The sequence below is a fragment of the Blennius ocellaris genome (assembly GCF_963422515.1).
Source record: "Blennius ocellaris genome assembly, chromosome: 15".
Classification (NCBI taxonomy): Eukaryota; Metazoa; Chordata; class Actinopteri; order Blenniiformes; family Blenniidae; genus Blennius; species Blennius ocellaris.
The window spans coordinates 21,149,140-21,164,709 of NC_137664.1; the positions used below are offsets into that span (position 1 = coordinate 21,149,140).

The following is a 15,570-nucleotide window of genomic DNA, read 5'->3' on the forward strand; positions in this document are numbered from 1 at the left end:
GCTCCCTTGTGGCTATCAAACTAGCCTCAGAGCCATGTCTTCTGGGTGAAGTTGTAACAACTTGGACGTTTTGTTTTTTTAAACATTTCACTGTATTTTGTACCAGAAAGTTTCATTAAAATTGGCTCATGTTGAGTCTGCAGTCATTTTCGGCACTAATTGTTTGTTTTTTGTGAAAATATAGACATTCGCATCACCCACCTTGGGCCACAACAACAACAAAAAAAACGGTTTAATTTGAAATCAAAATTTTATATTATGACACTATATATATAATTATAATTATACAATAATTATATAATAATAATAATAATAACAATATATAATTTAATTTAAACATTTTATTGATAAAAAACGGTGATATTTCATTGAAATCGTGCAGACAATATTCGAGTATGTGCTCTTATCAGACCTCCACACCCACTTTTATATTTATAGCCTTTGTAACTTTAACCGGCAACTGTTCCCTGAGGCAGTGTCGGGAGCTGAGCCGCTGACAGCGGGGACACGGTTCACCCTGACCGGCCTCTGGAGGAGCTGAACCCCTGGACAGGAGCCCCGCTCCCCGGACTTCGATCAGTGACGGACCGCGACCGGTGGGCGGTTCCAGCCCCGCAGAATGTGGGGCAGTTGTAGCAGAACCGTGGTGAGTCCACACTCCGACATTGTCCGCTTGAACTAACGCTCCTCGTTGACGTGGTCCACCCCGGTGACGGTCCTCCCCGGTACCGTGGTAGTTAACGACCGCCGGTTGGGCTCCGCGGCGGCGGGCTTGTTCCGCTGGTCTCAATGGTTAGCGGACGGTTAGCATAGCATGCTAACCGCTTAGCAGCCGGAGGCTAAGTGGGTTAAAGGTCAGGTTGGAATCCTGGCGTGACGTGCGAAAGAAGAGCCTCTGAAGATATGAAACTCTTCTTTAAATCGTAGAGAAAAGTGGAGAGCAGTCAAGAAACCTGCTGGTGTAAGTCTAAAACTTCAGATTTTTCTCGAATGATTATTAAAAAAAAACAAAAAAAAAACAGTCATAGCAGCTTGTTACACGTTTATCACTTTATTTGATCGTAAGATTGTTCAGGAATACGTTAAAAACATTTAGTCCTGACTGTCTCACCTGCTACTGGATAGCTTATAAATCTTATTGCTCCTAACAGGTTACTGAGCGTTTGTTGACACGTCAGGATCATATAGACAGGGGTGTCAAACATTAACATCAAACATAAGGCCCTCAGACCAAAACCAGTCCAGTGTTTCAGAATAATTGGTTTCCCTGTTAACTGGTGAGCGATTTTCTTTCGCTCTCTTTGTTGCTATAAGCAGCAGATGTTTTAAAAACCCGACAGAAATCTGTCTCTTGTTTTGACAAATACAGTTTAACCACATTTACAAGGACGTTTCTCAGTTTCATACCTTTTGTGAGTCTTGTTTTGACATAATAATAATAAAAATTAATAATAATGGCTTGGATTTATATGTAGCTTCCAATCTCCTGTTCCCAGCAGCAACCATGGGGTCACCAGTTAACAGGGAAACCAGTCCATCTGAAACACCGGCCTACAAACCCACCAAGCCCATTGCAGAAATCTCAAAGAAAGCATGGGATTTTTAAAAACAGCTGTCTTAAGTAGAGCTGACATAACGCAACACGAGCTGCATTTACGTCTTCACTTTATCGATCTTAATGGATTTTCTTTCCGATTGTATTGGTTTGTTGACATGAACACTCGTGTGCTTTTTGTGCTCATATGCACAATGAAGTGGATGAATACCATAATGTTTTTTGTTTTTATTTAACCATTTAACCACGTATGTATATAGTTCACCTTTCCTAAATTGTAATCGGAACGTCACAAACGCAAAACGAGATACCATTTTTCTTTCAAAACTGCTGGATATGAAACTTCAGAAGCTGCGTTGGCTTCATTTCTAAAGTTAAACCTATTTTTCAGCTCCAGTTAAATTTGATTTGGTAGAAAATCACAAAAAAATGGCTGTTTTTGGTCAAAGGTTGCAAACTTTGGGTTTAAAGTTTACCATGACTCTTTTGTAAATAAAAAAAAATAACTGCAACGACATGAATCACAAATAGATGGCAGTAATAGACTTAATAAACTTCACATGTAGTTGTGAAACACTAAATTATGTCTTGCTCATCTGGTTCTGTGACTGCAGTTTGAATTCAGGATGGTAAAAAAAAAAAGTAGGATTTTTACTGAACAATCAATTCTGAGATTTGCTGTAAAATGATTAGAAATAAACACTAGTACTGTGCAGTAGAATATAGTAGGATTGTTGTGTGTTTGCTCTCAGATCGACCCTTTCTAGAGATTCACACCAGAAACAATCTCCTGCTTCTTTTGACTGCAAATAAAAGAAAAAAAACATCCGATCACATGCTCCTGTTTTTATGAGGCTGCGCAAAAAATACAATATATTGACTTTGCCCCCTGGAGCTTCCAGGCTGTCCTCAGTTGGCTTTTGGATTTTTGGTTGTCAAGATTTGCAACTGTTGTTTGGTTTCACGTCAGATCTGGATATTATCTCCCACTTTGAGTTTCATGTGACTCAACAAAAAAAATATGCATTAAATCTTCAACAATCAGCTAAAGGTCAGCGCTTTAAATGTCCCACATTGTGCGAAATTTGGTAATATGTGTCCCCAATAGCCTGTGTATGAAGGACGGCCGTCATCTCCATAGCTTGCTCCACGTTTTAGCGAATGTGTACAGGAGAATCGGATATTTTCTCCTTTGTGACATCATGTGGGGAAATAACCACTCCCACTGGTAGAATAAAATCAGTATAATGTGAAAAACTAAGCTGGCGTGAGCTACTTGCTCGTGACTGTAGGAACAGCAAATTAAGTCACATAATCAGACACACAGTGTTTTTAATTCGGCCTCTTCTGGGTCAAATTCTGCTTCAAACTGGTTGAACGACAATGTTTGTACGAGTCCCAGTGCTAAATCTAGCGTAAACATTAGCGTGGCGTACCGGTGTTTCAGATGAACTGGTTTCCCTGGTAAATGATGGCCGAATTAATTAATTAATTTTAATATAAGCTGCTAGAAACAGCTTATATTAAAATAAGACTCACAAAGGCTACGACACTTGGAAACGTAATTGTTTCTGTTATTAGCAGCAACAAAAGATGCTATAGTGACGTAGAGACACCAGTTAACAGGGGAACCACTTCATCTGAAACACCTGGAGTAGGCATGGCCCGATACAGCGGCTTGTTCTCAGTAGAGCTCACTTGGGGGACTTTTAGACTGGCTGGATTTGGAAATACACTTTGAATACCACGTTGGAATTGTTGAAAAACGGTATAATATGGAACCTTTTAGCAACTGGGGTTGGTTAAAAAGGCTGCTGTTGGTTAAAGGTCTCACAGAATCATTGTTTTTCATGTTTCAAGCTGAAATAAATGTAACTGTTGTTATTTGAGTCCATCCAGCTGAATCGCTTAATGCTTTCTAAACATGAATTATTCAGCAGTGTGTTGTTGTTTTCTCCTCTCCTTCTTCCATGTGTCTGTGCTGCAGCTGGGGATGGTAAAACCCTGCGCCCTCATGAAGCCCTGCCACCTGGTCAAGCCGGTGTCGGCGGGCCGGGTGTCCGGCAGGTACCTGAGCCACCAGAGGGGGCTCCCGGGCCTGCCCGTGCCCCCCCTGCAGCAGACCTGCCAGCGCTACATCACGGCCCTGGAGCCCATCGTGGAGGAGGACGAGCTGGAGCACACCAGGAGGCTGCTGGAGGACTTCCAGAGGGCCGGGGGCCTCGGGGAGAGGCTGCAGAGGGGCCTGGAGAGGAGAGCGCGCCGCTCCGAGAACTGGGTCCGCAAGCCGCCACGTCCCCACGCGAGTCTCACTTCGTTTCGCACAGTTCCAGACGGGTCTGACTCTCCTGTGTTTGTGTGCAGCTGTCCGACTGGTGGGTTCAGGTGGCTTATCTGGACTACCGGATGCCTGTGGTGGTCCACTCCAGCCCCGGGCTGGTCCTGCCCCGCATGGACTTCACTGATAAGCAGGGACAAATAAGGTGAGCTTTCACAGCTTGTTGACACTTTCATGCGTTTTGTTTTGTAGCTCATTCTCTTCTCGCCCTGATTCGTCCAACTCGAGGCACTTCACTCCTACTTCCCATTGAAAGAGTTACTAAAATGGCAGACAAGCAGAGATACAGTCGGCATTTCACTGCAACAATGAGAGCATTTTCTGGAACGTCTCATTTTTTTAAATCCTGGTTAGAAGCTGACCTGTGGGTTATGTGACCCATATTATATATATATATATATATATATATATATATATATATATATGTATATATAATTGTTTTTAAACGTTAATGTGTTTTTCATCCTCAAAATTCAGACTGGCAATCTTTTCTCTCTCTCTCTCAAGGTTCGCAGCCAAACTGATAGCCGGCGTTCTGGACTTCAAGACAATGATCGACAAGTGAGTTCTTCCATTCTAAGAAATGCTTGACACGTCCAGTCGTTCTTTATCCTCTTCTTAAATTATATACAGTGCAGAAATGAGCATTAAGCAGCAGAGAAAATATGCCAGTCAGACCCCCAGGTCACATTGAAGGGAGAGGTCATCCAACATAATAACAGGTCTGGATGAAATGTGAGTGAATCCACTCAGCTGGACGTGGCCGTGGGTTCTCTTCACTCCATCACTGTCCTTTGACCTGCTTTCATCTATCGGCTTGTCACCGAGAGACTAATGACTCTTGACGGGGGCTTAGACAAGTGCAGTTGCTAAAGATTAGTTAAGGAAGCATATTTAAAATTGAAAGTAAAACAGAAAAATATTCTTTTTTTTTCAGATTTATATTAAGCATGTTTTCCCCCCTTGAAGTTGGTTTGGCATTGGTGGTTGTGCCACACAATGGCCTTAATCTACACCTAGTGAATAAATGTGAAACTGACTTTGACACAACACTGGTTAAATATCTGATAAATATATGACTTTGCACTCTTTAAATACTCGCATCAACGTGCAGCGGTGAGGAACTGTAATAGCATCATTTTGTTGTTGAATAGAATTGAACAGAATAGAAAGCTTTTAGTCATTATAGACGTACATTGAATTGAATTAGTCTCTTTTAGAGAAATCCATCTTGTGGATATGAGCAAGGCTGCTAATCAGAAGATGTTAAAGTGATATTCTGGAGTTTTAAATGGTTATTAAAAAACAAATGACATCATGTGGGAGTGATACCAGGAGATGTAACTGTGTTGAGCCTCGGGGTGTTGTGGTCCGAGTCTGCTGTACAGAGTGAGATGTTCAGATAGCCTGCAGTGCCTTACACTCCCACAGCATTCTGGGAAACTCCCACTCAGGACCTTAACACTTGAGAGGCGGTTAAAAAAACAAAAGGAGAGTGTACACACACTCACATACACACACACGTTTCAGCTCACAGAGAAAAGAAGCAAAACGTTGAGTCGTATTTGTCCCTAAATAGTGAACAGATAATATACAAAGGATTAAAGAGAAGAATGTGGAGCTCACTTCTTTCATATTGGATTTAACTTTACTGATAATTTGGCGTTTGGTTTGACATTTCTGAATGACCGATCACTGTATTGAAATATTTGTTCCCTTTTCCGTTTCCACTCTCTATGTTCTCCGCGTGAAAACGTCAGTTCATTTAAAACGGCCTCTGTTCCTTGTCCCGCAGTGAAACGCTGCCGGTGGAGTACCTGGGAGGAAAGCCCCTGTGCATGAACCAGTACTACGAGGTGCTGTCGTCCTGCCGGATCCCCGGTCTGAGGAGGGACTCGGTGGTGAACCACGCCAGGAGCCCGGTTCCCCCGAAGCACATCACTGTGGCCCACAACCTCCAGGTAGCCCTACAATGTCACCATGCTGAAAATACCGTATGTTCCGCACTATAAGGCGCACCGGATTATAAGGCGCACCTACATTGATTGACATAATTTACAACTTTGTTCATATATAAGGCGCACTGCATTATAAGGCGCATGGAATAGACCAGTGGTCAGTAACCTTTATAGCTCAAAGCCATTAGGTTACATTTTCCACTGATTCTAACACCCAGAGAGGTGCACACGCTTTATTTTGATAGTCCTACCTGCAGCCTATGCCAGGAGGACACTACACACAAAACCTTCTTCACTGCTGGTTGACAACTTACAACTAATAAACTAAACTACCGGTACATGAACTAAGCAACAAAAACACAACAAAACACAATTATTACCGACACCACAAACCAAATATAACCCCCAATAATTGCATTCATGTTTTGTGTTGTTGGAGGTTATTGTGGGTTGTTGTTGGGCTTGGTGTTGTGTTGATTGTGTTTATGTTGTGTTTTTGTTCCCCAGTTTAGGGAGTCATTATTTCATCTAGTTTATTTTGGTTTGTTAGAATGTTGGTGTGCAACCATGAGTGATGAATGTGTTGTGTGGAGTGTCGTCCTCTGAAGATCAGGTTGCGAAGTTAGAGTTGTCAAAATAAAAGCTTCTGGTTGTTTAGCTGTCAAATAGCAGTCTTGAGTAGAACAATTCTTCCATATATAAGGTGCACCGGGTTATAAAGCGCACTGGCAGCTTTTGAGAAAATTTGGGGTATTTAGGTGCGCCTTATATTGCGGAAAATACGGTAATAGTATTTCAGGAAACGGCAGCGAAATGACGAATCTGAGAAAAATCCAGAGATGACTTAAGTTGGCATTGTCGTCCCTGAGCGTCAGACTTAACAGGCCAGTGGGTCCATCCAGGCCTACATCATCATGTCAACATTGAACAAAACAGAAGCTCACATTTTTCTAACTGTCAGCCGAAGGTACACTGGTTTAGGAGGAAGATGCTCTATAATCTGGATGTTTGCTCTCCTTACAGTTATAGAGTTATAAATTAAACAGCTGAGAAGAATCCTCTACATGTAGAAAGCTCTTGGAGAGAGAGAAGCGAACTGCTCTTCAGCCATGCTAATGCTAATGCTAATCACAGTGGTTGAAAACAAGTTTTTATAAGAAATGCAATGTTCCAGTTCGTTCTACTAGTGAGGTGAGGCTAATCTCTGGGTTCTTCCACGTGCTAGTTCTTTGTGCTGGACGTTTACCACGGCGACGGCTCACCGCTGACTGCAGATCAGCTCCGTGCTCAGCTGGAGAAGATCTGCAGAGCTTCACCTGAGGCCGGCACCCAGCCTGTCGGCATCCTCACCACCCAGCACCGGGACTCCTGGGGCAGGACCTACCACAGTCTGGTCAGGGGTGAGTCACCACAGTCTGATGACTGGGGGGGGGGGGGGTTACCACAGTCTGACCGGGGGGGAGTTCCAACAGTACCACAGAGGAACAGTCTCCCCTGTGTTTGAAGTGTTTGTGCTCCTCGGTCCAGACCAGACCAACCAGCAGTCGGTGTCGCTGATCCAGAGGAGCATCTTCACTCTGTGTCTGGACTCGGCCAGGCCTCACACCTCCCAGGACTCGTACCGCAGCGGAGCCGCCGTCCAGATGCTGCACGGAGGAGGAAGCAGCTGGAACAGTGGGAACCGCTGGTTCGACAAGACGCTGCAGGTAACACACACACACACACACACACACACACACACACACACACACACACACACACACACACACACACACACACACACACACACACACACACACACACACACACACACACACACACACACACACACACACACACACACACTGTAAGTTAAATGACATTTTATTCCTAAAAGCTGTTCATCCCGCTGTAGGGTTTCTGCTTTTTATAGCTTCTTTACAGGGAATTATTTTTAAGCTTTGTCACAAGACTTGGTTTATTAGCATGTCAAAGTCGAAGCATCATATTATGAAACACAAGCACTCTGTGATTTCTGACCTCTGCCAAGGGTCAACATGGACACAGAGAAATATATCCCATCAACTGACTTTATTCTTCTTATGTAGTTTGGTGATCACGTGATTTTATTTCATAATTTGAAAGGACACAAGATTAGACAATATATTGGATTGTAGGATGACTCGTCCACGGATGATTTCAGATTTCAGAAATTACTTGAGAAAATAAATCCTGTACAATGTACTTTTACATATTATTTCTAATTGACATTTTATATAGGTGTCATATATCTCGCATATGTCCATATATATTTACTGTGGTATCATATGGCTTTTTATTCACATGAAGAATGGTTTTCTTTCCACACATGACACCTTCCCCCCTCCCCCCAGCTAAAACATCACGTTCCAGCTCACTAATGACTGTATCAGTCATATTTTAATCATGTTTATCATGTAACGTCACCACTGCAGGAGCCCCGCAGCTCATCAATACGTCAGATTGGGACTTCCCACAACGAGCAATTGAACGCATCACTCAAAGCCGTCATCTATGAAGCGCCGCTTTAACTTTACGGCTTATTTTTTATTTGTTTTAACCAATTGTGAGGTGTCCTTGAGTGCCCAGAAAGGCGCCTTGAAATAGAATGTATTATTATTTGTTTTATTTGCATTTCTGAGGATCACATCTAAGCCGGTGCCCCTGTTGAGTTTGAGCTCTGGGCAGCTGCCAACGTTTGTGTTTTTGTGCCAAGTGTACTTAATAATCCTTCTAAATGTGTAAAATAAACTTAATAATCCTTCTAAATGTGTCAAATAAACTTAATAATCCAATCCTTCAAATCAATAATGCTGGGAAAAAAAACTAGTCGTGGAGGAGTTGTCGGTCCAGCGCGGGGGGTGTGGAGTGTGTTAATGTGTCTTGAAATTTTTTCTTTTTTTCTTCTTCTTTCAGTTTATCGTTGGCGAGGACGGGACATGCGGCGCCAACTACGAGCACGCTCCGGCCGAGGGTCCGCCCATCGTGGCTCTGATCGATCACGTTGTTGAATACACGTAAGAGCTCACACACTAGTGAGACACACACACACACACACTCGTCAATTTAGCCATTAAAAGAACTTTTGCCAGCGTTTCAGCGCGACCACTGACTGTTTCAGCGGAAACTAAGTTCATCATCACTCCTCTTACATTCTTTGATTTGACATATGTCCTGATCAACTCGAAACGTCCTCAAGAAATACATCGTTCCTTCTGCAATGCCGTATTTTCTGATTCCGATGTGTGCGTGTGGACGCAGGAGGAAACCAGACGCGGAGCGCGGTCACACGGCGTCACTGCCGACGCCTCAGAAGCTCCACTTCAACATCTCCGCCGACATCCAGAAGGACATCGAGGAGGCCAAGAGCAGCATGGACACGTGAGAGACGCTTCAGCGAAGCTCAGAAATGAATTCAGCTACAGACACGCCGCACTCCTGAAAAAAAACACACAGAAGACAAACACACAAACTATCGTTCTGAACACTTGAGATCTGGAAAGTGCAGATTAAAGAAAGTGGATGAAGTGTCAAAGGGTTCAAATGAAGACGTCTGTTGTCTCTTGTCAGTACTGCGAGTTAACCAGCTGATTGCGAGCGGCTGATCCCGCCCTCTGATGTCTGTAATTCTGCGTCAATGCGTCTCTCTCGCACCGTCTTCCGCAGGCTGGCGCAGGACCTCGACATGAAAGTGATGGTTTTCAGCCACTTTGGTAAAAACGTCCCAAAAAGCTACAAGATGAGTCCCGACGCCTTCATCCAGATGGCTCTGCAGCTGGCCTTCTACAGGTCAGCGCCTCACCCTTTCACAATAAAACCTTTCCTCCAGTTAGGAGGGTTGTGTTATAAAGCTTTCCCTTCCAGTCTAAACCTAAAGCAGCTTCACGGAGAAATGCTCCAGGTCGACCTCAGCCTGGCAGATAAACTGTACCAGCGTGTAGAATCTCGATCAGGATGTTTGAAATGATTTTATTTATGCAATGGAATGCCACGAAATATTGTACTGCCCTTTGTATTGACCTTTCAAGTCCTCCCTTCTTAGAGGTCCCCATAGGTGTGCCACAGGGTTCGGTCCTCAGACCCATTTTAATTGACTACTCATGTGAAGGACCTGCGCAATAATCTACCCAACGCGTCATACCAATATATATATATATGTATATACCAATATACCTATATGCTGATGACACCGTCGTCTACTACTGATGTTCTTCATCCCTGCTTCAGGCATGTGGGCTTTTTACAACTTCTTCAATCATGTCCAATCTGGCCTGGACAATTTGAAGCTCGTCTTGAATGCAGAGAAAATAGAAAGTGATGGTCTTTACTGATTGTAAGTGACCAGACAGCCTTCCAGAAAATAACCACCACTCAGGCTAAACAAATAGAACGTGTCAGTAGTTACAAGAGTCTCGATTTTGTTCTTGATCCAGAGCTGCCTTTTAAAGAGCACATTGTAGTTTGTTGTAGTCGTGGCTTCACTCACGCACCGGCTGACCTTAAGATACAAGCCTCCTGTTCTTTATTACTCTTCAAAGAGCGAGGGTCGATTAATCAGTGTTTTTTTTTAAGTTTTCACACTTAATGAATACACCTTAAAATCGTATAGCATTTCATTGTTATTTGTCTTAAAATCTGCATTATATCTTTTAAATTGTGTGTATGGAAATCTGCACTATCTCACTTTAACTGTTGTGCTCTGTCATTTGAGTTTTATATGATTTAAACCTAATGTGACGTGTGCCTCTGGGCTGGATCAGCCTTGTAAAGGAGATCTTGATCTCAATGGGTTTTATTTTCCTGGTTGAATAAAGGTTAAAGGATGTGGTTGATAAGATTTTATTCAAATGAATGTTGCTAATATAGAGTCGAGGAGCCGATGCAATAACACCATAACCCTTTAAGTAAACATAACTTCAGCATAATTTTTCTTTCAGTTCTATTGCAAAAACCTATATGAACATCCTGAAAGTGTTCTCCCTCTCCTCAGGATCCACCAGCGCTGCTCTGCCACCTATGAAAGTGCCTCCCTGCGAATGTTCAGACGGGGTCGGACCGACACCATCCGCTCCGCCTCCAACGCCTCGGCCGCTTTCGTCAAGGCCTTCGACGACCCGGCAAGACGGGTCTGTGTCCGACTTTTACAGTGTGTGTGGCTCCTGTTGTGAGAGTTTTACAGTGTGTGTGTGTGTGGCTGCTGTTGTGAGAGTTTTACAGTGTGTGTGTGGCTCCTGTTGTGAGAGTTTTACAGTGTGTGTGTGGCTCCTGTTGTGAGAGTTTTACAGTGTGTGTGTGGCTCCTGTTGTGAGAGTTATACAGTGTGTGTGTGTGTGTGTGGCTCCTGTTGTGAGAGTTATACAGTGTGTGTGTGTGTGTGTGGCTCCTGTTGTGAGAGTTTTACAGTGTGTGTGTGTGTGGCTCCTGTTGTGAGAGTTTTACAGTGTGTGTGTGTGTGTGGCTCCTGTTGTGAGAGTTTTACAGTGTGTGTGTGTGTGGCTCCTGTTGTGAGAGTTATACAGTGTGTGTGTGTGTGGCTCCTGTTGTGAGAGTTATACAGTGTCGTGTGGCTCCTGTTGTGAGAGTTATACAGTGTGTGTGTGTGTGTGTGTGTGTGGCTCCTGTTGTGAGAGTTTTACAGTGTGTGTGTGTGTGGCTCCTGTTGTGAGAGTTATACAGTGTCGTGTGGCTCCTGTTGTGAGAGTTATACAGTGTGTGTGTGTGTGTGTGTGTGTGTGTGGCTCCTGTTGTGAGAGTTTTACAGTGTGTGTGTGGCTCCTGTTGTGAGAGTTTTACAGTGTGTGTGTGTGTGTGTGGCTCCTGTTGTGAGAGTTTTACAGTGTGTGTGTGGCTCCTGTTGTGAGAGTTTTACAGTGTGTGTGTGGCTCCTGTTGTGAGAGTTTTACAGTGTGTGTGTGTGGCTCCTGTTGTGAGAGTTTTACAGTGTGTGTGTGTGTGGCTCTGGTTGTGAGAGTTTTACAGTGTGTGTGTGTGTGGCTCCTGTTGTGAGAGTTTTACAGTGTGTGTGTGTGTGGCTCTGGTTGTGAGAGTTTTACAGTGTGTGTGTGGCTCCTGTTGTGAGAGTTTTACAGTGTTGCTCCTCTACAGAACACAGAGAAGGTTGACCTGCTGGAGAAAGCAGTGACAGCTCACAGGTCGTACACCAACATGGTGAGTCTCACGTTCAGAGTTTCTCTTTATTCCAACAGTGTAGATTCTAGGTGATGATCCTGCAGCTCTCAGCTCTCAGTCTCTATCCAGAGTCTCCGATTGTTTCCAACACACACCATGACGTCAACACATTCCTCCTCCGCCAGTCAAACTCTCTGCTACGTTGATCGTACGAGTTGACGCCACGCACCGCAGTCGGGGGCGGATTTCGCGGCGATAACTGAGCTGTGCTCCGCTCCCCCAGGCCATCAGCGGTCAGGCCATCGACCGACACCTGCTGGGCCTGAAGCTGCAGGCCTCGGAGGAGAAACTCTCCGTGCCGGACGTCTTCACGGACCCGGCCTACGCCAAAGCCCTGCACTACCGGCTGTCCACCAGTCAGGTAGGGACCAGCAAGTCTGGAGCAAGGCCCAGTCAGTCAACACTCACTATGAAGACAGTGTTGTTGTTCGCACTGTGAACAGTAGTGTTCATGTTCACCTCTAGTGTTCAGTGGCGTTTCTATATTGAAGTACTTTATTTCAGGTCTTGTGACGGCAAAGGTCAACGCCAAAGAGAAGTGGATGCACACATTTTTTATTTTTTTGTTTTGTTTTGTTTTGTTTTTACTTAAGGTAGTGCAGATGAACAATCCAAAACAGTAAACAATTCCAAAGATGTGTGAAAATGAACAATACATTAAAAGTCATAAATAAAAGTAATACAAACAAGTGCTACCTCAAATACTATTTAGATAATGTGTGTGTGCGTGCGTGTGTGTGCGTGCGTGTGTGTACGTGCGTGCGTGTGTATGTGCGTGTGTGTGTGTGTACGTGCGTGTGCGTACGTGCATGCGTGTGTGTGTGTGTGCGTTCGTAGGTGTGTGTGCGTGCGTGTGCGTGCGTGTGTGTACATGCGTGTGTGTGTGTGCGTGCGTGCGTGTGCGTGCATACGTGTGCGCGTGTGTGTATGTGTACGTGTGTGTGTGTGTGTGCGTGTGTGTGTGCGTGCGTGCGTGCTTGTGTATGAAATACTAAGTGTGACTTGGTTATGTTTCTGGAGGAAGTGTTTTTTTTTCGCCACAACATTATGACAACCGTACCCTGATACTGTGAAGAGGTTGAGCACTGTGGACTGAGCAGATCAGAAATAAAACAAACAAACAATCATTTTGTTTGCAAGGCAGGGATTCTCCCACAGGTAGAGGCAGGTGGCCCTAATGGCCACGCCCCTGCATGTGTAGAAGCTAACCCCCCCCCCCCCCCTCCTCCTCCCCCCGTGTCCACCAGGTGCCCTCCAAGACGGACTGCGTCATGTGCTTTGGGCCGGTGGTGGCGAACGGCTACGGCGTGTGCTACAACCCCATGAGTGAGCACATCAACTTCGCCGTGTCGTCCTTCAACTCCTGCGAGGACACGGACGCCGGCGAGCTGTCCCGGGCGATGGAGCAGGCCCTGCTGGACGTGAAGACCCTGCTGGACCAGACGCCTCGGGCCAAACTGTGACGCGTCCCCCTACCTGCTGATAGCTCTGGGGGGGTCCCCCCCCCCCACCTCAATCTGAGGATTTTTAATCATCCGGTTACATATATTTCAAGCTTTTCCGCCATGTGGCGGTTTGTGGCTGGTTTTGTGTTTTATGAAGCATCATCGTTAGTTTACAAACAGATATTCTCATTTCTCACCTGGTCAACGTGGAACCACTGACCTTTGACCCAGTCAAGTCACTTTTATTTTGTATAGCACTTTAAAAAAAAAGCCAAAGTGCTTCACGTGAAAATAGAAGAATAAAAACAAACTGGAAGATTGTCAGCAATAAAAGCAGGCCCAGAGTCTCAGACAAGGAATAAAAAAAATGGGTCTTTAAGATTAGTTTTAAAAGTGGGCAGTGAGGGCAGACCCAGAATCAGTTGGCGACGATGATCCAGCGATGTAGTCACAATAGTAAACAGGACGAACGTCTGTGCCTCAAACAATCAGAAATGAAACCTTCCAGAAAAGCCAGATCTGGGGAAAAGAAATCCGAGGTGAAGCGTCTTCTGTGTGCTTTAGTTTGGACTTCACACAACTGAAAGGATAAATGATAAACCTCGTCCTCCAGAAGTTTAAATTCTTTAGTCCACAAAGTGTCAAAGTGTGTCGGTCCTGTAGACGTCTTGTGGTTCTGTGAAGCTCCGCCTCCTCCAGAAGCACAAAGCCTCTGTAGCAGCCATGGATTCAATCCACACCGAGTTTTATCTTCTGGATGTGGCTTCAAGACATCATCTGGGGGGGAAATAACATAGAAAAACGAGTTTACTTTTTAAGTGCATTTGACCGTGAATTAAATTTTACTGCTGTGTCTTAAGACTTTTTTCTCTCCTGAGAATCAAGAGAAACGTCTTATTTTCTCCCCACATCTTCAAGCGCTTTACTTTCAACTTTGTAGTTTAAAGTGCAGAACTCTCCGTTGAAATGGGACAATCTGAATAACGACGTTGCATCAGAGGGATTATGTTTTGGCCAGTATGGGGTTAACTGATGTTTTGAATGTAGTTATTTTCTTTGGTTGATTGAGTTGGAGATTAACTCACAAAGGGACTGAATCTGAAGCTGATGACTGTAGCTTCCAATATTTAACTCTCAATAAATTAAAGTCCTTTTTTTCTAGTGCATCCATGCTCATTATTTCATTGCTGTGTCTGCGTATTATTTTGTTCAAACCACAGAAGAAGAAGTCCCACAATGAACTCCTTCACACACAGCAGCCACTTCATTAGACAGTTGAATTTTGTGGCGTGAGCTCAACTCAACTAGGCTTCATTGATCCAGAGAATCAGAAACTAACTGAAAGGTCAGAATTATAAACCAGACTGAAGGGAAGGTTTGGACAAACGCAGGAGGAGAGGAAAGACGAGTGGACAGGTGGAGATATTGGGTAGGTCTGAAGTGTCCCTCCTCTCTCCTTCTCTATGGACTTTACCTTAACTCACTGGATGACATCACAGGGTTAAGGAAAGGTGTTAGGAGGCTTCCTAAAGGAGTTAAGGAAAGGTGTTGGGAGGCTTCCTAAAGTAGTTAAGGAAAGGTGTTAGGAAGCTTCCTAAAGGAGTTAAGGAAAGGTGTTGGGAGACTTCCTAAAGGAGTTATGAGGCTTCCTAAAGGAGTTAAGGAAAGGTGTTAGGAAGCTTCCTAAAGGAGTTAAGGAAAGGTGTTGGGAAGCTTCCTAAAGGAGTTAAGGAAAGGTGTTAGGAAGCTTCCTTAAGGAGTTAAGGAAAGGTGTTGGGAGGCTTCCTAAAGGACTTAGGGAAAGGTGTTAGGAAGCTTCCTAAAGGAGTTAAGGAAAGGTGTTAGGAGGATTCCTAAAGGAGTTAAGGAAAGGTGTTAGGAGGCTTCCTAAAAGAGTTAAGTAAAGGTGTTAGGAGGCTTCTAGTAAGTAGTTAGTGAAAGGTGATCACGTTGGTGTGGCAGTCGGACCACACTGTCACTTAGTGACATCATAATAATGCGACGGCGGTGGAAGTCAGTGACGTCTGCTGTGTTCTAGTGCTGCTTCATCACAGCTGAATCTAATGA

General features: G+C 44.3%; 1 protein-coding gene across 1 annotated transcript; it reads left to right on the forward strand.

Annotated features, from left to right (window-relative positions):
• The first annotated feature begins 468 nt into the window (after nt 1-468).
• On the forward strand, nt 469-14,669 carry crata (carnitine O-acetyltransferase a). Its single transcript, XM_080510563.1, has 14 exons — nt 469-646; nt 3,543-3,833; nt 3,920-4,038; nt 4,401-4,454; nt 5,689-5,854; nt 7,077-7,251; nt 7,379-7,557; nt 8,786-8,886; nt 9,131-9,250; nt 9,536-9,658; nt 10,860-10,995; nt 11,975-12,037; nt 12,282-12,419; nt 13,306-14,669. The coding sequence occupies exons 1-14, from the start codon at nt 620-622 to the stop codon at nt 13,519-13,521; spliced, it is 1,908 nt and encodes a 635-aa protein (XP_080366689.1). The 5' UTR covers nt 469-619; the 3' UTR covers nt 13,522-14,669.
• Nucleotides 14,670-15,570: the final 901 nt, after the last annotated feature.

Bases quoted from the DNA above. Each gene is read 5' to 3' on its own strand.
- crata (XM_080510563.1), top strand. From the start codon at position 620: ATGTGGGGCAGTTGTAGCAGAACCGTG. The intron at 647-3,542 runs GTGAGTCCACAC...TCTGTGCTGCAG, and splicing joins GCAGTTGTAGCAGAACCGTG to CTGGGGATGGTAAAACCCTG. The intron at 3,834-3,919 runs GTCCGCAAGCCG...GTTTGTGTGCAG, and splicing joins CGCGCCGCTCCGAGAACTGG to CTGTCCGACTGGTGGGTTCA.